General features: G+C 43.3%; 1 protein-coding gene across 2 annotated transcripts in view; it reads right to left on the reverse strand.

Moving 5' to 3' along the window:
- Positions 1-1,147: 1,147 nt before the first annotated feature.
- CDC42EP3 (CDC42 effector protein 3) overlaps positions 1,148-22,604 on the reverse strand; it is a 48,382-nt gene continuing 26,925 nt past the window's right edge. For both annotated transcript variants that reach the window (XM_063918053.1, XM_063918054.1), the window contains exon 2: positions 1,148-3,583. In XM_063918053.1, coding sequence (XP_063774123.1) covers positions 2,609-3,379 — 771 coding nt within the window. In that variant the 5' untranslated portion in view covers positions 3,380-3,583 and the 3' untranslated portion in view covers positions 1,148-2,608. The remainder of the gene's footprint in view (positions 3,584-22,604) is intronic.

Below are 22,604 nucleotides of genomic sequence, written 5' to 3' on the forward strand. Positions count from 1 at the left end.
GGAATCAGTGAGAATATGTGCGACCTAGATGATACTCCAGAACTTATTCATGTAAATGATTCTCTGAAGTTTGGGGTACTGTATGTTATTTAAGAAAGAATGGTGTTTTAGGGCATAGATACAAGTGATTTCACTTTTATTTATTTATTACATTATTTTTAAGTTATGGATCTGGTCCCTTCTCTACATTAAATTTGTACAGATTAAATAAGTAAAGGAATAATGTTTCATGTTCTTGCTTGATCTTAAAAACTAATATAAAATATAAATGGATCTATTCTGATAGGCTACCTCAGGAAACAACTGTGGGTTTAGAAAAAATATTATCAATGTACTTGAGTAGACTAATAATTAAAATATTATTTCCAGAAGATTAGTCAAAGTACTAAAAAGTACAAACCCCACCTAAACATTAACAGGCTTATACCGTAGGATTTTGCAGCAGAATTCATACTTGGGAATTTATACATTTTTATTTATGGGTCCAAATTTACTGTCATTGACCAGGTCGGTTTATTTGAAAATACCCAGCTAGAAAATGGACAGTTTCAGTTTATTGCTAAGTACTATGGGGGAGATGTATTAAACAGTGCAAAGAGTGGAGAAGTTGCCCTTAGCAACCAACCAGCTTCAAGGCAGAATTAATCAAGTATCTATAAATGATAGGTATAAGCTTGGTTGCTATGGGCAACATTTCCACTTGTCCACTTCTTCACTCTCTGGGCCTTATTCAGGTTTGTTAGCAAACTAAAAAAGCAAGCAACTGGGCAAATCCATGTGCACTACAGGACAGGTGGGGCAGATGTAACATGTGCAGAGAGAGTTACATTTGGGTGGGGTGTGTTCAAACGGAAATCTAAATTGCAGTGTAAAAATTAAGCAGCCAGTATTTACCCTGCACAGAAACAATATAACCCACCCAAATCTAACTCTCTCTGCACGTTACATCTGCCCCACCTGCAGTGCACGTGGTTTTGCCCAGTTGCTTACTTTTTTGATTTGCTAACAAACCTGAATAACCCTCTTTATACATACTATACCCCCCAATGTGTAGGTACAAGTTGATTTAAAAAATAAATAAATCAGCTCTTGAAATAATAGATATGCCAATTTTTTGTATTTTATGCAAAGTCAATTTATTTATTTATATATTTAACATTTCCTAAACATAAGAAATGTATTTAAATCTATAATGCAAACAAAATTACAAGTGCTTTGATTTGTGTTCATAAAGTGGCAGAGTTAAGTCCAACAAACACTATTTACTGTATTGCAGAGGAACTTCATAAGATTGTTTGTATTCTTAAAGGGAAACTGAACCCTAGAATAAATAAGACACCCAGCTGTAGGCTGATATGCACACAGTAAAGATGCCACGCCCCTTTAATTAAAAGTGGATCTCTCCTATATTTGTGTGATCTATATTGCAAACAATGCAGAATAGAACCTTGCAAATAATGGACTATTGCGGAGTATTTTTTGTATTCAATAAAATGGTCCACTTATTCATTAGAGTACAGTTTCCCTTTTTCTCCCTAAAATCTATAAATACTGATTTATATTTACATTTTAACCAAAAAGGTACGCATTTATCCTATGTACTGTATCAATGTGAGAAACCAGTGCTCTGTTAACAAATAGAACAAAGAAGTTTAAGCATCTGAAGAACTTAGATAAGTAAAACAAAAAAAAAAAACTATGATACACATTTTCATGAACACTCACAAAAATATACAATAAACCTGCAATGCAAATCTGCAAGCAATAAAAATGGTGATGCCGTATGTAGAAAATACAAACTTTGCTGTAAATACAAAGGCACATAAAAGGATACTGAACATAAATAATTTAATTATCATCATTGCAATATTTTGTGTAGCTTAAAGCTCGGTATCAAATTGTTTATCAAAATAAAAAAACGTAAAGACACATTACGGAAGCTGATGAGGTCGGCATCTAAAAAAACAGTATATAATAAAAAGTAACATTCCACTAGTAGAAAAAATACAAGTAGGCAAAACAGAAATATCTGCAGTCACAAACAGATATTCAAACTGCCCTCAATTGTACAGTATAACATGTATACTTTCCTTATAAGGGTCTACATTTATAGACCTTCTTGGTAATAGCACAAGAGCTTGTTGATAGCACAAGAGTGCTGTCCGATGCTTTATAAGGTGGGTGATGATATTGCATATCTGGAACCCACACATAGAGGGCCAAACAAGTAATATGATAAAGGTTATGGAGTTCTTAGGTATACTGTCACATAGAAGCCCTTGAGAAATTACTTGGGTCTCTGGATCTGCAGGTTACCAAACAATATCCACATAAATTACCATTCACAGAAGGTCCATCAGCTTTGAAAAAGAATCATTACCACTGTACGTTCTACTAAATATAGTAACTTCAAATGTACAATGGTTACATATTAGATATTTAAGTTTTATACTCCAGTATTGCTACTAACCATGAAAAAAAAAGTATTCCCGGTGTAAATAAGATACACCCAACAAATGAAAAAGAATATTGAAGTTTTGCTGATTGTTATGGTTATCGGATGTTATCTGTGTACCATATGTACCATAAGCACTGTCAATAAATTGGTTTATGGCTTATTCTTGTCCATTACATGAAGAACCTCGTCCAAAAAAGAAGGACCCAAGTCAAGCTGCAGTGTTAGGAGAGATCCGGCCAAGTCAGAAAGAGACTCGTCTGATTTTAAATCAGTATTTTCAATTTCACATGGAATATGGCTGTCTTCAAATAAGTCAATTCCTTGCCAGTCACTGTACTGTTCAGAGAGGCTGGAAGAATGGCTTGACCTTCCATTTGTAGAGCATGATGTGGAACCGCTGACCTTCCATGAGCTTCCACTGTCAAACTGATGCCGGTTTTCATAAGGCTCACACTTCTCCAGCAACTTTTCCTCTAACACTGGCTCACAGCTAAGTCTGGGTGATTTAGAAGGGCTGTAGGAGTCCCTTTTGGAATTAAAAGTCACAGCAGATAACAGGGGAAGGACTAATGCTTGTGATCCGCCAATTGTTGGTAGGGATATTGCATTTTTAAGAACAGGTGAAGATGTTTCTGAAAACATTGAGTCACAAGTGCTATTTGCCCTAAAGAATTCATTGTGGCCATTCAAATGTCCGTTTCTTGGTTTCCCTTGGTTACCAGGCAACAACTCGTAATTACCTTGAAGAAAAGAGATATCACCAAATACATCATGCTGACCATCTTTTCCAATGTGTATCGTGTGCCGAAAATCTCCTAAGGGTGGGCTGATCAAGTCTGAGGACAACACATCTCTTAATTTAAATTTTTTACCCTTTTTGTTGTTTCCAGCCTTCAGGTAAATTGGTGTCTTAGCGGGCATACTGATGAGGTTTAAGCGGACAACACACAGTGAAATAATCAAACTCAAAGATTCTGTTGCAGTAAGATCACATTATTGGCTCCTCTGCTGCTGTGTATAATCTCCCCAACATGCTTTATTTTTGTTGTGTAGATGTGTGGTTACGCCCCTTCAAAACTTGCCAACAATATTTCAGACTTGTGGCTGCTTCCAAAACAAGAGAACCTGTAGAGGAAAAGAAAGGTTATCATTAACAAGTTTTTCACAGGTCAACTCCTTCAACACAATAATTAGTAACAGTACTGACAGTTCCAGTCTGCAGGTTTGCCCTATGATGTGGACTCCCTCTGTTACACAGCATTAAAGTAAATGGTTTAACAAGGTCGTGTTGGCCTTTTTATGACTTGACCAATTTTGAAGTCATTGTGCCTGCTTTGCTCTCTCTGGTCATATTTAATGTGCCAATTTTCCTTCTGCGTCTTTATTGTTGGGGCTTTATATTACCTTCCATGCAGTTGTTACTAATAATTATACATATTAAAAATACACATCTGCATTCATGTTAACAACAAAGGAATATGTGTATTTTAAATTTTAAAATCTATAAACTAGCTTAAGAAAAAAATTGTACTAATAATTACAAATAAAAACTTCTATTTTTTAATATTACATTTTAAATTTAAACTTGGTACTCAAGACACCCTAATAGCCAGTTTTAAGGATATCCATGCTACAGCACAGTTGACTTAATAAGTACCTCCATTCATTTTATTATACCATCTGTGCACAATCATGGATAGTCTTAAAATCTGGACTGTTAGGGTACATTGAGGAAAGAGTTTTGGAAACGCTGGTGTAGGCATTTGTGTATAAGAAGGAAATATATATATAATTAATAGTAATTGTGTTTTATTTGTTTAGGGAGGCTGTCACCATAAGGACTGTCTAAGGCACTTATAATGGCCACTGTGAGCTGCATTAGATACAGTACTTTAAAACAGCGGTTCTCAACCTCAACCCTCAAGTTTTTCCAACAGGTCATGTTTTGAGGATTTCTGTCTGTGAAAGAAGGTGGAAGACTTACTGATCCAGCAAAATAGATTAATGCACCTGTGCATGATACAAGAATTCCATAACGCATGACCTGCTGGTGGTACTTGAGGACTGGAGCTGAGAACCCCCTGCTCTAATTTTTGTGCAATTTTTTAAATTTCTTAGATACTATGGGGTATATTCAATTGATGTCGGATCCTTTCCGACGGAAAAGATTCGACATTTGAGTCGGATTTGGCCGTTCCCGACAATGCCAATCCGACTTTTTTTAAGTCGGATTGACATTGTTGGAAATGAGGCTAAAACCTGTTGCAATTCCGACAAAACACGTGGATCCACGGCTATTCCGTCGATCCACGTGTTTTTTCGACAAGTCGGAAAAACAGCAGCCAAATTGAATAGGTCGGAACAGTTTCCAAACTAAAAAAGTCAGAAACTGACGTCTTTCCGACAAGACGGCACTTTCGACTACAACTGAATACACCCCTAAGTTGTATACATTTAAGCTACCAGGTAAGCAACAGCTGGAAAAGGATATTATACCAAGTCATACACATATCAATATTGGATGATCTGACTCATTGTAATAGCATAATCTGTTTGTGGTATTGGACTGTGACAATGTTTTAATAGCAGAGATCATACAACAACCAAGGAATGGTATGCATGTACATCACACATGTTATCACAAACAGTTTGCATTTATTTCATGTTACCATCCCTTACTAGTTCAATCCCAAATAAAGCTGTACCAGTTTCTAATGCTATATCGTTCCTTGTCCCAAACCCATTGAAGAGATGAAAGGAAAGTACACATTGAGCAAGAATTTGCTCAGTGTGTATGGGTGCTCACCGATCTGATAACCTGTCAATTGGATTGAACCATTTACCCGATAGGTAGCACCCACAGGGTAGTGTGTACCTAGCTTTACTTGAAAGCAAATCTCAGTGGAGGTTCATGGTAATCTGGTCTTTTTAATGTTACTACGGCAACATCCAGCCAGTAAGTGAAATGGCTGCAGTATATACTTCATCCAGCAAACTATAAAGTGACTGTCTAATATATTTCCTCAAAAATGCTCTGCACTATGTCTGATAGATGCTTTTTGTCATATCTCCTATATATGGAAAGATAAATGTTTCCTGAACACACATCTCTTCCAGGAAGCTTTTCAAGCTTTCTAACTACTCTGGTCTCCGTTTCTCTACTGCAAATAAGTAACCCCCTGTCATATATCTCACCTCTCGCCTCATAACATCTTTACACTATACTCCACCACCAAAAGTTTCTTTTACTGTCTAAACTAAATGTAAAAGAGACCAGCAACCTACTAGTAAAGCTGGGTACACACTATACGATATATTGTGCCATCTTGGAACTTTGGATCAATCTGCACAACCGTCTTCATTGTACCATCCCACTGGACGTTCGTCACATCCAATGGGCAAATTCCACAGACAATGTGGTGTTGTTACATGAAGCATGCAATGATAAATACTGTACTGCTTCTTCATATGATGCATCTGTCGTATGCATGGCAATGCAATATATTATTATATCGCATCACCGATTCGCTGGGTTGTACCTTCGTTTAGGTGTGTAACCAGCTTAAGCAGTGCTAGGCAAGAAAAGGAGTTCAGGACATCTGAGCTAGGAGTAATTAGAATCCATTGTTGCATGCTTAGGGGTCTATTCATGAAGCAGTAAACAGTGTGGAGAAGTGAGCTAGTGGAGAAGTTGTCCATGGCAACCAATCAGCATTAAAGTAACATTTATCATTTGCATACTATACAAATGTACGGAGCAGCTGATTGGTTGCCATGGGCAACTTCTCCACATGCTCACTTCTCCACTCTTTTCACTGCTTCATGAATAGACCCCTGAGTACTGCTAGATGTACCAGGCGTTCAAAAATTAACAGCAACCACAAGACTACAGGAAACAGGTTTCTTACATAATTCAGTTGCTACAGTATGATAAATTAAATATTGTCCATAGAAAGCAATATTTTATAATTGATTGAACAAAAGAACAGTCACTGTTTTACAGCACTCCCGTAAGTAAAGTTTTAGAAATGTATTATATATTATTATTGCACCCTGAAGACAGGACTCCAAGCAGCCCAGAAACGTTGGTGACACGTGTGCCTATATAGGATGCTTCTTAAACATGCTATAAATTACCATATTCTGGGCAGTATGCATCAATGTAAAAAATGCTTTTTTGGAGGTTTGACTAATTCCTCATAAACAACAATACCTAATAGGCAACGCGTATAGGCTTCTCTCCACATTGGGCCTAATTCAGACCTGATCCCTGCGCTGCTAATTTTGCTGTCCTGCGATCAGATAGTCACCGCCGAAGGGGAGTGTTAATTCGCCCGTGCAAGTGTGCGATCAAATTTGTACGTCGTGTGAAAATGTCCCTAAGTCAGCAGACAGCTGCAAATACGTTCGCACCTCACTCACCATCGAATGGTTTTCCCACTGTGTGCAGTCTGTGTGCAGCCCTGGACTTAATCCTACAGTGCGAAAAGAACAGGCTGATCGAAGCTGGAGCTGATGTCACACACGTCAATCGATAATCGCCCGCTGTGCGAAAACGCACAGCAGTGGTCAGGTCTGAATCGGGCCCATTGTTCCATGAGAGGGATACAATCGGATTCCTCCCAGTGTCCCCCGCGGCTTTTATCGGAAGTGCTGTCCTTTGAGATCTTACAGTGTACTTAACACCATGCTTGCGATCCAGTGGTGGGATGTATCACATGCAGAATTCGATGCTTGGTGCATTCCCCCTCCAACAGATCATCTCAGCGCTGCTTTCACCTCTTAAGGCCCATACACACTAGCCGATTTTGAGCTCAAAGTAGCTCACTTTTGGCGTTTTTAACTACTTTGAACTCAAACTCGGCCAGTGTGTATGGCCGGGCAATGGGCCTAATTCAGAGTTGATCGCAGCAGGAAATTTGTTAGCAGTTGGGCAAAACCATGTGCACTGCAGGGTGGCCAGATATAACATGTGCAGAGAAAGTTAGATTTGGGTGGGGTGTGTTCAAACTGAAATCTAAATTGCAGTGTAAAAATAAAGCAGCCAGTATTTAACCTGCACAGAAACAAAATAACCCACCAAATCTAACTCTCTCTGCAAATGTTATATCTGCCACACCTGCAGTGCACATGGTTTTGTCCAACTGCTAACAAATTTCCTGCTGCGATCAACTGTGAATTACCCCCAATGAGTGGTTAGTGCTGATGCGCGCTCCCACATCATCGCTGGCCGCCGCTATCCTTTGGGCTGTTTTAACAGCCGAGTGAACCACTTTCCACAGTCTACTACTGTGGAAAGTGGTTCACCCCCGTGAACATCGCTGGGCACAGTGAAAGTCGTTCAGTGTGTATGCACTGAGCTATTTTCCTGCAAGCGATGTTCACATCTTCGCTGTGCATACACACTGGGCAAAAACGCCCACTGTGTATGCACCTTTAGACCTCTGACTTTGTCTGACGTCTGTAATGTGCAATCTGTATAATGCTGATTTGTTACGTGGACTGTTTGGTGATGTGGAGCTTTGTGAGATCTGATACCTCATGCGCCAATATATATTTCTGGGAGGCACCAGCAAAGTTTTTCCAGGAGGCTCAAGCTCTATATAAGCGAGAGGCACCAGTGATATTTATTTCCAGGAACCCATAAAATTTGAACATGGACCCAGAGGGGTATATTCAATTGAAGTCGAAAACTGCCGTCTGTCGAAAATACTGCAGTTTTCGACTTTTTAAGGTCGAATCCTGATTCGACCTATTCAATATTTTGCTACATTTTTCGACAAGCACGTGGATCGGCGGAATAGCTGCCGATCCAGGTGTTGATGTCGAAAACGGGGCCAAATTCGACAGGTTTTGGCCCCCTTTTCGACCATCTCAGTCTGACATCAAAATTATGTCGGACTGAGATGCGGACCCAGAGGAGGCGAGGGGGGCGCAGGGAGACGGGGGGACAGCCGGCGGGCATACAGGGAGATCAGCGCTACAGTAGCGCTGCAGCTGGATGTCACTCAGCCGCCCGACCTCACGGCAGCTTCCACCCGGCTCCAGCACGCTGCTGGAGCCGGGTGGAAGCTGCCGTGAGGTCGGGCGGCTGAGTGACATCCTGCTGCAGCGCGATCTCCCTGGATGCCCGCCGGCTGTCCCCCCGCGGCTCGCCCCCCTTCTCCTCCTCTGCATTCCATCTAAATTCGACATGCAAAAGTCGAATTAAGATGGGATTGAATAGGGGTTGTCGGATCCATTCCGACAAATACATGTCGGAATGGATCCGACTTTAATTGAATATACCCCAGAAACTCTTAAACCACCTATTATGTTACACAAAGGCAAAAAAAAAATCCTTAAAAAAACAGATTAAAGCATGATGCATTAGCGTTTGGTATAAATGAGTAAATATTAAATAGTTTTTAACTAGTGTGCCAAAGATTAATAACAATATTAAAATGAACACAGCTATTTGGAAAGATAAAAAGATGATTTAAGAAATTGTCTCTTTGACTGATCACTATCTGTATGGATTGAGACATTACTGATTGACCCTGGGTAATTTTCTGGTCAATGTGTGTACAAATGACAAGAGAGAGCAACTGACTTACCAATCATCCATGACTGACGAAAATTGGATAAATTACCTAATACGCATGTGACTGAAAACGTGTCAAAGACACATGACGTGTAACGTAAAAGCCTTGTAAACAATAAATGGACATACACAGTTTACATTGGTCACACTGAAAACAAAGCAAAATATATCTACAGGTTGAGTATCCCATATCCAAATAGACTATTCCGAAATACAGAATTTTTTGAGTGAGACTGAGATAGTAAAACCTTCGTTTTCTGATGGCTCAATGTACACAAACAATGCTTAATACACAAAGTTATTAAAAAATATTGTATTAAATGACCTTCAGGCTGTGTGTATAAGGTGTATATGAAACATAAATACATTCTGTGCTTAGACTAAGGTCCCATCGCCATGATATCTCATTATGGTATGCAATTATTCCAAAATACGGAAAAATCCAATATCCAATTTACTTCTGTTCCCAAGCATTTTGGATAAGGGATACCCAACCTGTACTTATACTTCCCTAGAAAGGAAGGCGATAATATGGGCTATAAGGATGCTACCTCAGACCAGAAGGTCATTACTGTCAATAAGACTGTTCCTTTGTATCCATTTTACTGTGGTAGAAAATGGAAAACAAATGAACGCTGACAAAAGGACATTTCCCCTAAAAAATTGCTATCACTAAAGTGCTTTATATCCAGTTTATATTCGAGTACATCCCCTAGCCATGTTTGATTATTTCAGATCTTCTGTAAATAAAATAAAATATATTAATTCAATATTTCTCTCTACTTTGAAATATCTGCACTTTTCAAGCCATTCCATTGTACAGAAGAGCAAAATGTTAAAAAAGATATAGGGCCTAATTCAGATCTGATCGCAGCAGCAAATTTGTTAGCTAATGGGCAAAACCATGTGCACTGCAGGGGGGCAGATATAACATGTGCAGAGAAAGTTAGATTTGGGTGGGTTATTTTGTTTCTGTGCAGGTTAAATACTGGCTGATTTATTTTTACACTGCAATTTAGATTTCAATTTGAACACATCCCACCCAAATCTAACTTTCTCTGCACATGTTATATCTGCCCACCCTGCAGCCAATATTTACCCTGCACAGAAACAATATAACCCACCCAAATCTAACGCTCTCTGCACATGTTATATCTGCCCCCCCTGCAGCCAATATTTACCCTGCACAGAAACAATATAACCCACCCAAATCTAACGCTCTCTGCGAATGTTATATCTGCCCCACCTGCACATGGTTTGGCCCATTAGCTAACAAATTTGCTGCTGCGATCAGATCTGAATTACCCCCATAGTAACCAGTATATTTACCATTGGTGACAATGTGACAGCATTGACTCTCATTATTTATCACTGCATATTGTAGCAATACATAATGACGTACAGCTGCAATTTACCATTCAGCGGTTCCACTGGGGGACTCAGCAATTTACCATTCAGGGGTTCCACTGGGGGCCTCAGCAATTTACCATTCAGGGGATCCGCTGGGGCCCCCAGCAGTTTACCATTCAGGGGTTCCGCTGGGACCACAGCAATCAACCATTCCGGGGTTTCTAGGGGATTATTTTGTCCGTCAGATAAGGAGGCAGTTATGCACAAAGTGATTTGACCTGGAGGGCACTAATGGCAAATATACAACATTCTGAGAAACATTTTGCCACTTGATAAATCGACTCTGTCCCTTCTAGTGAATCAGCGATTTCTATGGGTTTAACCTCTTGATAAATGGTGTGTAGGGGTTACAGAGCCTAGACTCAGAGTTTAGACTTATCACCACTTCATAAATATACCTCTGTGAACTATTCACCTTGTTCTGTATAGGAATGCTACTGTATTCTAATTTAAAGTCTATAAATTCTGCAAAGCAAAACTGGAACTTTACACCCTGATGCAACCAAGGGCAGATTAAGACTGGTGGTGGCCCAGGGACAACAAAGTTGTGGACCCCCCCACATTAAAAATTGCCTTTAAATAGTGCACCCCCTGCCCCCCCACCCCCCACCCCATGACAGACAGACAGACACACCACCCCCCACCTGTACCGTCCACACAGTGCAGGAGCTTCTCACGCTGCCGCATCACGTACACTGTGTCACAGGATTATACCTCACCATCCCGCGATACCTCCTCGGCGGCTGCACTACTCAGACACCAGAGGAGGAAAACTCCACTTAAATCCTGCTGCATGTGGGGGCCCCCAGGACAACCGGCCCGGTCGCCCCTCCCTTAATCCGGCCCTGGATGCAACTCAAAATTTTGCAGCTACTATACAGTAGTTTACTCATTGTTGGCTTGCTTGTATGATGATGAGCAGTGTCAATTTTTAAGTTTATTCCAAAAAATGCAGCATAAATATCCTTCATATGGTTAATTATGATGTTCTTCCTTTTGGGCAAGTGATTCAAATAACAAAAATGTTTTAATAACTTTACTTGGCAAATGTTGGCAACTTCTTATAAATAACAAGGACTGTAATTTCTGGCATGCAGACAAGCCAGACTTCAATTACTGCTTTATTTTAAATACTTTACGGAGATGAGTCATATTCTAGTTTCCACCTTCCTAATTCATTCATATCAAAACATAAAACACTGTAAATGCTCTACTGCTTATTATACAAAGGGAAAACAAAGTTTGGGGACAATATGTAACATAAACTTCAATGGAAGATTAAGGTTATACAGTAGAGCTGCAGATATTCTGCAGATGATTTTAGGAGCAACGTTAAAGGGAAACGATCTGCAGAATCACTAATGAAACATAAAGGATGTCTTTGGGCTCAATCCAATTAGTTGCGTGTATGTGATTGCGAGTTTCTTTCACAAATCTCGTAGACTTCGCACAAATGCATAAACCCCAGATCCAATCATATAGAATCATCTAGAAGGCTGTTAGTGGGCATAAATGAAGTACTAGACGCTTTTAAGTAAAAAGACAGAAACAAAGGCACTTTGGGGGTAATTTGAGGCCACTAACATTTTATTTTTTTAAATGAAAGAAAAAAACAACAACAAACAAGTTATTTATTGAAATACATTTTTTTGATTAAGTTTGGTGTCCATAATAAAAGGAAAAAAAATAAATTTGGGTAATTTGAGGCCATTTTTTTTTTAACCGCCAAATGACATGTAATTATTTGCCTAATTAAGCTAATTGAAAATTTCAAAATGCCTAATTAGTGTTTAGGGGTAAGGTTTTGGCAAGGGGTTCTGCAGCAAGTCCTGACATATTTACTGTATAATAAAGCTTTTCCCTACCTTTTCACACCTTCAGGTGCAAATGTCCTCTATAAAACCAATGCGAGTTTGGAATTGGATTGCAAGTGCAATTCGCAATATGAACTACACTTAATCGCAGTATTGATTGCACCTAATATTGACTGCTAAAACTTATTTAAAATAAGACTGGGCAGAATTATACGTTTCTGGATGGTAAAAGTGTCTACATCTGTACAGTGGACCTGATGCCAAAGAGAACTAAGAAAGTTGGAATGGGATATTCGCAGTGAGCAAGCGCATATGCGTCTTAATAGGCGGAATGCGGCCGCTCTAACATACAGGAGTACAGTCACAGTGTGTTCTCGCAAATGTAAACACAAGCAAACCAAGAAAAAAATGCATTTATTAATTAGAGAACCGTATTTCGAAGTGGTCAGGTGATGATAAAGATGGCATTAGTTAGTTCCTGCTACTTGGTGATTTCTTTTGTTGATTGGGTTTAGATTATATATATCTGATTGCATATTTAAGCAAAACATTTTTTCAGGGAACAGTTCTAGACAACCCCACAATAGCCACAGCAGGGGTGTAACAAGAGGTGTGCGGGTGGTGCTGTTGAACAGGGTGCCCCACGGCCGCTGCATCTAGCTGGCATTGTGCCTGGAACAACACCCTACAGCCACTCCAGACACGCACCCTGCAGCCTGTAAGTCATAATGAGAGCATTCCGGGCAGTGCTGTACCTCCTGATGCTGACAGCCCAGCACATCATCATGCGCTCAAGGGGTAGTGCTATCACAGGGTGCGCTTCTCCCCTATTACGGCGCTGAGAACCAGTATGTTTAGTTACTGTCGGAAAATAAAATAAAATTGTACCCCTGATTCACTAAACACTAGCACATAAATACCCATGTGCTGAGTGAGGCCTACGGTGTACATTACTAATTCTGGGCCGGGTAAAGCTAAAGTACACATTCATTGTAAGAGGCAAAGGAAATCATTGTTCCAGGATATGATTGTATTAGCCAAATGTCACAAACTTCCTCCACTAAGCACAATGCTGTACTGACAACTGTATTAGATGTTTCACCGTTAGTCAGTGCTTGCCGCTGAGCAGCCAGGAAATGACCAGTAACGTTGTATACTAATGACCATTACACCACTCAGGCAACAGAAAAAGAAAATAAGAATTAGATGATTTCCTTTCCCCAGGAGATTTTTTAACAGAGACCACAAAATTCTCTCTCAATTTAGAGAGTTTGGGATTCTTTTATGTATTTGCATATCTGTGCTGTTTGCAGGACATACATGGGGCTCGTACATCAGGCAGCTATTGGGGTAAGTCCCCGTTCTCCTGCCGATACCTGGGTCGGGGGACTGGGGAAATCCAACATGGTGGAAATCTTCGATTTGCTGATTCCAACCAAAATATGATCAGGATCGGTGAGCCAGGGATTTTTAACATGCTTTGTGTCTGCTGATCAGCATTTTTGATGGCGGATCAGTGTAGGCAGAACGGGGAATCAGCCCATAGATATATATAGGCCCCCATTACATGTACAATCCTTATTTCAAGCTAGTTCAATGGACATACAAAGGTAAAATATAAAAAAAACATTTAATAGGTGAATACTAATGCAAGCCTTTTATTAATGTCAAACAAAAGTAAAAATTAAATTGAAGGAAATCCCAAACCGCATTCAAGTTGCGAAGGCTTGCAATTGCTAAGCACTAAACTGCACGCACTATGCAGCCTGTACTGACTTCCTCCAGCACAAGGAGTGTAATAGGCTCCGATTATGCCTAAAATCATAGGGTTTCACCAATTAATCCAGACATTTTTATAACGGCAATCTTATAAAAGGCAAATCACAGAGGCTTAGTACATTTCCTCAAAAAGTATGCAGGTCTCCCTACAATGGCTAATGGCATCAGGTTAGACAGGCTGACATGTTTAAACACTACTAGCAGAGAGTCAGCAAGTATTTGTCACAGCATAAAACAGCCCAGCTTGTTCAGCATCAGGTTCTGTCCTATAGGCGGCATACAAAAAACACGGGGCCATGTCACCTAGACAGTACTAGAACAATTGTGATTATCACTAGGCCCATCCTGGTATTCCTGGTCATTGGGTACCAACATAAAGGCCAGGATGTAATGAAGTTTGAATTCAGCAGCCATGCAGGAGGGCGGCCGAACTCGAGCATTTTTTTAAAGGGGCAATCAAGTACAAGGCATGGTTTGGCCTTGTAAATGATTGCCCCTTTAAAAAAAACGTCCGGGTTCGGCCGGCATCCCGCACGGCCGCTCAACTTGGACTTCATTACATCCTGGCCAATAAGTGTAAATTCTATATTGATAAACAACTTTGGCACAACAAGTGACAGCCAATATATTCCAGAGCTAGTAGAACCACAAGCATCAGCATGCACACAGTGCTAATCATGATAATAATTGTGGAACTACAGCGCAAGCATGCACACGGGAAGCAATGCATGCTTGCACTTGTATTGTCCCAAGAGCCTTACAAAAATACTCAACAAAAAAAAAAAAAAAATCTCTTACAATCCAAGGGCTGCCGTATTTAAACGAAATCGTAGTTATGAAAAATGTGTATGGCAGTGGTTATCAACCTCAACCCTCAAGTTTCCCCAACAGGTCATGTTTTAAGGATTTCTATCTGTGGAAGCAGGTGGGATAATTGTCCGAGCCAATGACCCCATCCACTCTGTACTTTAGGTGGACTTGTCCAGAATTTACTCCTAAAAGCCCATACACACTAAACGAGTCCCCGCCGACGCCGATATTGGCGGTGGTGGGTACCCAGCGGGGTGCCGGCATCGGCAAGTGCATACACACTTGCTGATGCCAGCGGGGAAAGGAGCAACGGCGGGGGGGAGGAACGATGCCCATGCTACATATGCAGCATGGCTGCCATTAATGAGGACCTCCCTCGTCTGTAGATGTTGAGACGAGGGAGGGGGGCGTTAACGATGCACGGGAGCGCGCATAGTTAACGACATTGAGTGTACACATTAGACGAGATTGTAAAAGATCTCGCTCAGATTGGTCCTTCTGAGCGAGATGTTTTACTTTCTAGTCTAGTGTGTATGGGCCTTCATGTGAAAGGTTTGTAAGTTTGCCTGATAGCCATTCACTAAAACATTGTTTAAAGTTACATTATTACTGACGTAGAGTGTATTAGAATCCTAAACAATACATTGACAGCAACTGTTAGCAGAGTAATGCAGAACAATATAAAAGATGAAACCTGATATGTAAGGTTTGCCTATTGCATGATATATAAGCATATTTTATTGTTTAACTATATTCCAGACTGAACAAATGACATAATGCCAAAAAACTGTCAGTGGTCTGGCATTCAAGAAGGAGATCTCCGCCCATTTCTTTTTTCCCCAAATTATTAATACGTTTATATGAAAATCCTAGTTAATAAGTTTCTGCTGTGTTATGATTCAAAAACAAAATCTAAACGTATCAGTTTTTCTGCAGCGCGATTAAAGGTGGCCACACGGACACTCTGCACTGCTGCAGCCAACACTGGGAAGCAATTTCCAATAATGATCAACATTGAGAGGGTTGTTAGTCGCGATGGGGGAACGATATTCTTCAGTTCTCAGTACCAGGCTGCGGTGGAACCATAAATGATCCAGACAATATGCTGGAAGTTCTGAATGGTTACTTTTTATTTGTTTTTGACAAATGCCCTCATACATCTAAGCGCCGATTCACTGACTTTGCCGCAACCACAGATACACCGACTAGATCTGCCAATCAGCGCCCAGCGATGATTGGCAATCTGTTGGGAATCAGGTAAATATAACATGTTACAAATGGCCGCTTTAACAACCCCAATCTGGGAATCAGGATTTTTAAACATGTTTAATATTCCAGAATCCCTGACCCGGCTGCTGGATAATCAGGATATTTCCGTAATTTGTCTGTAATGTATGGGGGCCATAACAAGTTACCTTATTATTTGGAGGAAATTAACCTTAAAAAAATGGGTTGGGTTTGTGTGACTGGTGGTCTCCATACTGATGCCGGGATCCCGGCAGTGAGATGGCCGGCGTGGACACCCACAAGTGGAAATAGTCCCTGTTATTCAGCATGCCGACTGTCGGGATTTTGAGGGGGCCGGATGCAGGCATCGGTATTCCGCCAGTCACATAACTACATCCCAAAAAATAAGTGTTTAATAATTACTGAAACACCTGAACCTGCATCTACCAATCTTTAAGCTCAATTCAGCCATTCATTTTATGAAAACTAGCAACATCTACAACCCTTCTTGCAATCGACACACTAGTATAGAGATTGTGGGCGTGATTCAGAGTTGATCGTAGCTGTGCTAAATTTAGCACATCTACGACCAGGCAAACTGACATGTGGGGGGACATGCCCCGCATGTCAGTCCCTGCCCCGTCGCACAAGTACAAAAGGATTGCACAGCGGCAATGCTTTTGTACTTCAGGAGTAACACCCGGCAAGCGCAGCTCCTGCGCGCTGGCTGGGAGTTACTTGTTGCTGCCAGGGTCGCAGTGGCTGCATGTGACGTCAGGCAGCCACCGCGGCCCGCCCCCGGCACGGTCTGGCCACTCCTGCGCTGGCGCATGTGCAGTTCAGGCCCGTTCGCTGCTGTGAACAGCACTGACCAGCACTGACCAGGTCTAAATTAGCCCGTGTCAAAAATGAACATGAAAAAAGCAGTAACATTGAAACAAGTCTAATAAAAGCCTGAGCAGTTTAAAAACAAGATTAGCGATAACATTTATAGCATTTGTGTTTCCATAGAAAAAGAAAAACACTTACAAGACCGAGCACAGAAAGTATAATTTACAGCTAAGCTTCAATAACCAATATAATCTCCAGCCTAACGCCCCCATAATTCTTTTGAAACTTGGCAGGACAAACCTGCAGAACACACATTTAAACAATAGCAATAGACCGAAGGCATGTTGTCTTTTAGTCTACTTACATTTTACAGCCTGGTGTTACTGCCAAAATATTTTCTATATAAAACAGCTAAATATATTTTGGAAATATTTAGTGACTTGCAGGCAGTACGTGGAGCACAGAGATTATGGGCCAGGATTTGTGTAAGATTGTGACATGTTCCTTATCAATTATTAATCACTAGGTGCTTCATCGCGCCCTACGGGCGCTCTTCACACCGTCGCAAGGGGCTACGCCCCCTTAACCCTTGCATGCCTTTCTGAGGTTTAATATTTGTATTATATGGAGTATTACCTGCATTCCTTTGTTAGTGGTTAAATATTGCACAATGAAAGGGCGTGCGATGGTGAAGGAGGCGCAGCCCCTTGCGACGGCGTGAACAGCACCTGCAGGGCACGATGTACAGAATGTAGCGGGTGCGGGGGGGACTGCGGATGGTGTCTGTAGATGCTGCGGGTGGAGGGGAGGCAGAAGTGGGGGTGGGGCCCGGATGGGGAAGGTTCGGGAGGTGCTGCACGTGGGGGAGGGGCAGAGGAGTGGGGGATGCAGATGGGGGAGGGGTCCGGAGGCACTGAAGGTGGGGGAGGGGCAGGGGTGCCACGGGTGGGAGAGGGGCAGGTGTGGGGATGTTGTGGATGGATGAAGGGTTCCGAAGGTGCTGTGGGATGGGAAGGGACGGGAGTGCCGGGGGTGGGGTAGGGGACCGCAGGCACCATGGGTAGGGTAGGGGCAGGTACGGGTGTTGCGGCGGATGGGAAAGGAGGTCCGGAGGCACTGCAGGTGGTGGAGGGGCAGGTGCGGGGGTGCCATTGGTGGGGGAGGGGTGGGTGAGGGGGGACCGTGGATGGAGGAGGGTGTCTGCAGATGCTGCAGGTGGAGGGGGGCAAGTGTGGGGGGAGACATATAAGGGGGGTGAATGGTGGAAGGGGCCTGGAGGTGCTGTGGGTGGTGAAGGGGTGGAGGAGTGGGAGCCACGGGTGGTGTAGGGGGTCTGGAGGCACAGCATGTGGGGGAGGGGTGGAGTGCTGCATGTGGTGGAGGGGAAGGTGCGGAGGTGTGGTGCATTGGGGAGAGGTCTGGAGGCGCTGCGGGTACTGTATATGCCATAAAAGGTAGTTGGAGGGTATGCAGTAACAGGGCCAGGACAGGGGTGACAGGGTCAGTACAGGGTTGACGGGGCCAGGACAGTGTTGACGGGGCCAGGACAGGGGTGACGGGGCCAGGACAGGGGTGACGGGGCCAGGACAGAAATGATAGGGACAGGATAAGGGTGACAGGGCCAGGATAAGGGTGAAAGGGCCAGGATAAGGGTGGCAGGGCAAGGCCAGGGGTGACAGGGACATGACAGAACGCAGGGCACGGGAGAGATTGGTAATAGGGACAAAACAGTGGTGACAGACAGATGTGTCTTACCGGAGTCACTGCTGCTGGCTGCTGCTGTTCCACTCCAACCTGTTGGGATCTGCTGCTGCTGGAGACTTGGCATGGCTGACTCTCTCAGGCTGGAGTCCTGCTTCCTCTGCCCGTCCGCATCCCTCCCCCCCTCCTCAGTCACACACCGCAGACCTCGCGCAGCTGCCGGGCACTGTGGTAAGGTGAGACTGGAAATGAGCCCCCAGGAGATGCTGCGGCTGGAGGGAGGAGGGGGTCATAGCATGCACGTGGCGCGGACCTCACGGCTTCCGGGCAATGTGGTAAGGGAAGACTGGGAGTGACTGGTTAGCTCCCAGGAGACGCTGCGGCTGGAGGGAAGAGTGGGTCAGAGCCTGCAAGCAGCTCGGATTTCTGCAGCGCTACCCGCCAGCTAAAGTGTGTGAAGGAGCTGGGTGCACCTCACTGCGGGTTGCTGGGGCTGGAGATAACAGAGGCAGTATGGAACCTGCACAGCGGCAGGTGCCCCACTAAACTGCAGCTAAGAAGCGTGGAGTGTGCCAGAAAGTTACGCTCCTCCGCACCAAAGAGACCCTGCTGAGTATGCCGATGTGGGGGGTCAAGCACACAGTGAGCCGGTGCCCGTCTGTCTGTATGACATACCCCTCACACACCCCCATACCTCCCAAATGTCCCGATTTTCGCGGGACAGTCCCATTTTTTGGGGTCTGTCCCGCTGTCCCACCCGCGGGTCGCAGTGTCCGGCGGTGGGGGGGGGGGGGGGCAGTTGGAAAGCTCCTGTACTCGCTGTTCTGCTTAGCAGAGCAGCGGTGAATAGTGGAGACAGAGGGAGAGGGGGCATCAGGGGGTCCGGATTAATGGGGGGTTCCAGCAGCAGATCCGGATTAAGGTGGGGGCAGGGGATACGTACCGTTGGCCCCACAGTTTTAGGGGGCCCCCCCCCGGCTGGAGTAGCTCTGTTCCAGCTCAGAAAGCCCCCCCCCCCCCTCCGTCCTGCCAGCAACAGCGGCAGCATTGTGCTACAGTCAGCACACGCTGCTGCATATTGGCAGGTCTGTGGTGTTGCAGGGAGGCAGCAGCCTCCCTGCTTTCTTCTCCCTGTGCGGGTGTGTAGGGGGGAGCGACCACCTCCTCTGGATTTAGCCCTAGCTGAGGGGCCAAAATCCCATCATAAAAATCGAAATTTGCATAAGGGGGTGTGGCCGCGAGGTCCGCGATTAGGCCACGCCCCCAAACCCCAGCAGGCACAGCAATGAGATAGGGCTCCCCTGTCACAAGTGCCCTGGGCCCCCCGGACTCATAATCAGCCCCTGGGGGCATGACAGCAGCTCACAGAGCGCTGGGCATGCTCCCTCACTGACGAAAACGGGGCCCTCCCGTGAAGCCACGCCCCCTTTTCGCCGAGTGTATTTCCCTCCTTCTGCCTGGATAAAGCTCCTGCAGAAAGCTTGGAGGTCTGCACCCCTGCCTGTGCCATGCCCAATGCCCATGCTATCTGCCTCTGCTCCTAGTCTCCTGTAGATTTGGCCAGATCTCTGTGACTCATTTGACTAACTCCGCCCACTGTTGTGACTCCGCCCAGCGTTAGCAAATGAATCAGAAGGTCACAGAATAGGGCTATTATATAGGAGATTGTTGAATAATTAGACTGATTCACCTTTGCTAATCACAGAGCCAGTCATGGTCAGAAAAAGGAGTACTCATAACCCCAACTCCATCATCTTCTAAATGTGAGGTTGATCGGTGGCAAATTTCCCATTAGGCAAGTGCCTAGGGGCGGCACAGGCACTTGTTTGGGGGCGGCACTTAGATGCTTGTGTTGGTACAGTCAGCCCAAAAAATTACCAGTAACTGTGAAATATATTCACAGTACTGAACCATATGTCTTCTTGGAGTATAAATGGATAAGATATGCACATACTGCCCCGTCATCTGTCCTGCTTAGTAAATAATGTACACATAATCAAAAATAAAAAAATGTCATAGTTATTGGGCTTTTTTATTATTCTATTAACTTGGCTATCATCAAATGAGGGCTTATAAACAATCAATAAAAATAATGATATTAGGCAGGCAGGGGGCGGCCGTTACTATTGGGCCTAGGGGCGCCCTCACCCCTATATCGACACCTGAGGTTAATCTGTCTAAAACTGATGATCCACTTGCACAGCACTTGCCAGTATTGTCATTCTTTCATAAATTATTAGTCCCATGGCATAGTGCGTGGCAATAGTATGCCAAATCAATACAGGTAGGGATAACTGTGATGGCTACATATCAGAGGTCACTGGCACACCCAGCATTGGAGAGAAGCACACAATGGACAGATGTACCTTATGCATATCCTGACCTGTCCAACTGGACTTTTCCATATATTATCTGATTCCTCACACCTCGTTTGGTTATCTGCTGGAGCATCCTACATTTTCCATACTGTAGAGAAGATCCAATAAAAGTAGCAAAATTTACTTGTAAGAAACTGCCAGCAGGGCAGGAAGGAACTGAAGAAAACCATGGACCTAATTCAGACCTGATCGCAGCAGAAAATTTGTTCTCTAAGGGGCAAAACCATGTGCACTGCAGATGCGGCAGATGTAACATGTGCAGAGAGAGTTAGATTTGGGTGGGTTATTTTGTTTCTGTGTAGGGTAAATACTGGCTGCATTATTTTTACACTTAGAGTGACCATATTATCCCTTTTACCTGGGACGCTCATGGATTACACAGGTTCTGTGGCTGGCTGACTTCAAGCCTACATTTCAGCTGGTTTTAATCAGCCACAGAACCTGTGTAATCCATGAGCGTCCCAGGTAAAAGGGATAATATGGTCACTCTATTTACACTGCAATTTAGATTTCAGTTTGCACACACACGACCCAAATCTAATTATCTCTGCACATTATGTGCCCAATTATCTCTGCACATTATGTGCCCAAATGTATAAAGCGCTAACAAGTGATAAATCTGAGATGTCCATAAGGGGAGATAAATGACCAGCCAATCAGCTCTTAACTGCCATGTCACAGGCTGTGTTTGAAAAATGACAGTAAGGAGCTGTTTGGCTGCTTTGCATTGTGACACGTGCACTCTGGCTTACATACAAAGCACCTGACAGTTACTAAGCCCTCAGTTCTAGGCATAGAAGGAACGATGGAGGCCAATGATGAACCGATGGACTGCTCTGATGACGATAATGTTTTCAGTAGCAATTTGTCAATAGTCGACAAAGCGTGGGAGTACTTAGACCCCAACCCTAACATTGAACAGCTCTTTACTGAGTTTAATGACAAGATCTTCGGAGGGAAATTACATGGCGTGACAGTTACATGGAGTAACAGGCTGAAGAAATGTGCCGGAATGTGTGAACATCCTACCCATTACTACGGAGGACCATGTACGATAAAGCTGAGCAAACCTCTCCTAGGGCAGCTGACCAGGAGAGATCTCGTTGAAACCCTCCTGCACGAAATGATCCATGCCTATATTTATAGAAAGCAGCAGAAAGATTCAGGTGAACATGGACCAATATATATAGCGCTCATGAACCTCATAAACCACCTGACTGGCACCAAAATATCTGTACGCCACAGGTTTCATACAGCAGCGTCAAATCTGCGATGCCACCAGTGGCAGTGTGACAGGTGCTACAGAATTGTTAAACGCTGCATGAATAGAGCTCCATCACAGCGAGAGAAATGGCTAATGGCCCATGACAAAACATGTAGTGGCACGTTCTACAAAGTAATGGAGCCTCTTCGCCAAGGAACAACCAGACCACATACTTCAGTCTGTGAAGGAGAAGATGATGTCGGAAGACCACTCAAAAGAACCAAGGTATAGAATATTTAATCTTTGAGATGGTGGATACATCTTGCTAGGACTCCGTTCCTTTAGCATTTCAGGTTCAAAAAGGGTTGAGATTACCTAAAGGATAAATAAAAGGGGCAGACTAAATGGG

The sequence above is a fragment of the Pseudophryne corroboree genome, chromosome 4 (assembly GCF_028390025.1).
Source record: "Pseudophryne corroboree isolate aPseCor3 chromosome 4, aPseCor3.hap2, whole genome shotgun sequence".
Lineage (NCBI taxonomy): Eukaryota > Metazoa > Chordata > Amphibia > Anura > Myobatrachidae > Pseudophryne > Pseudophryne corroboree.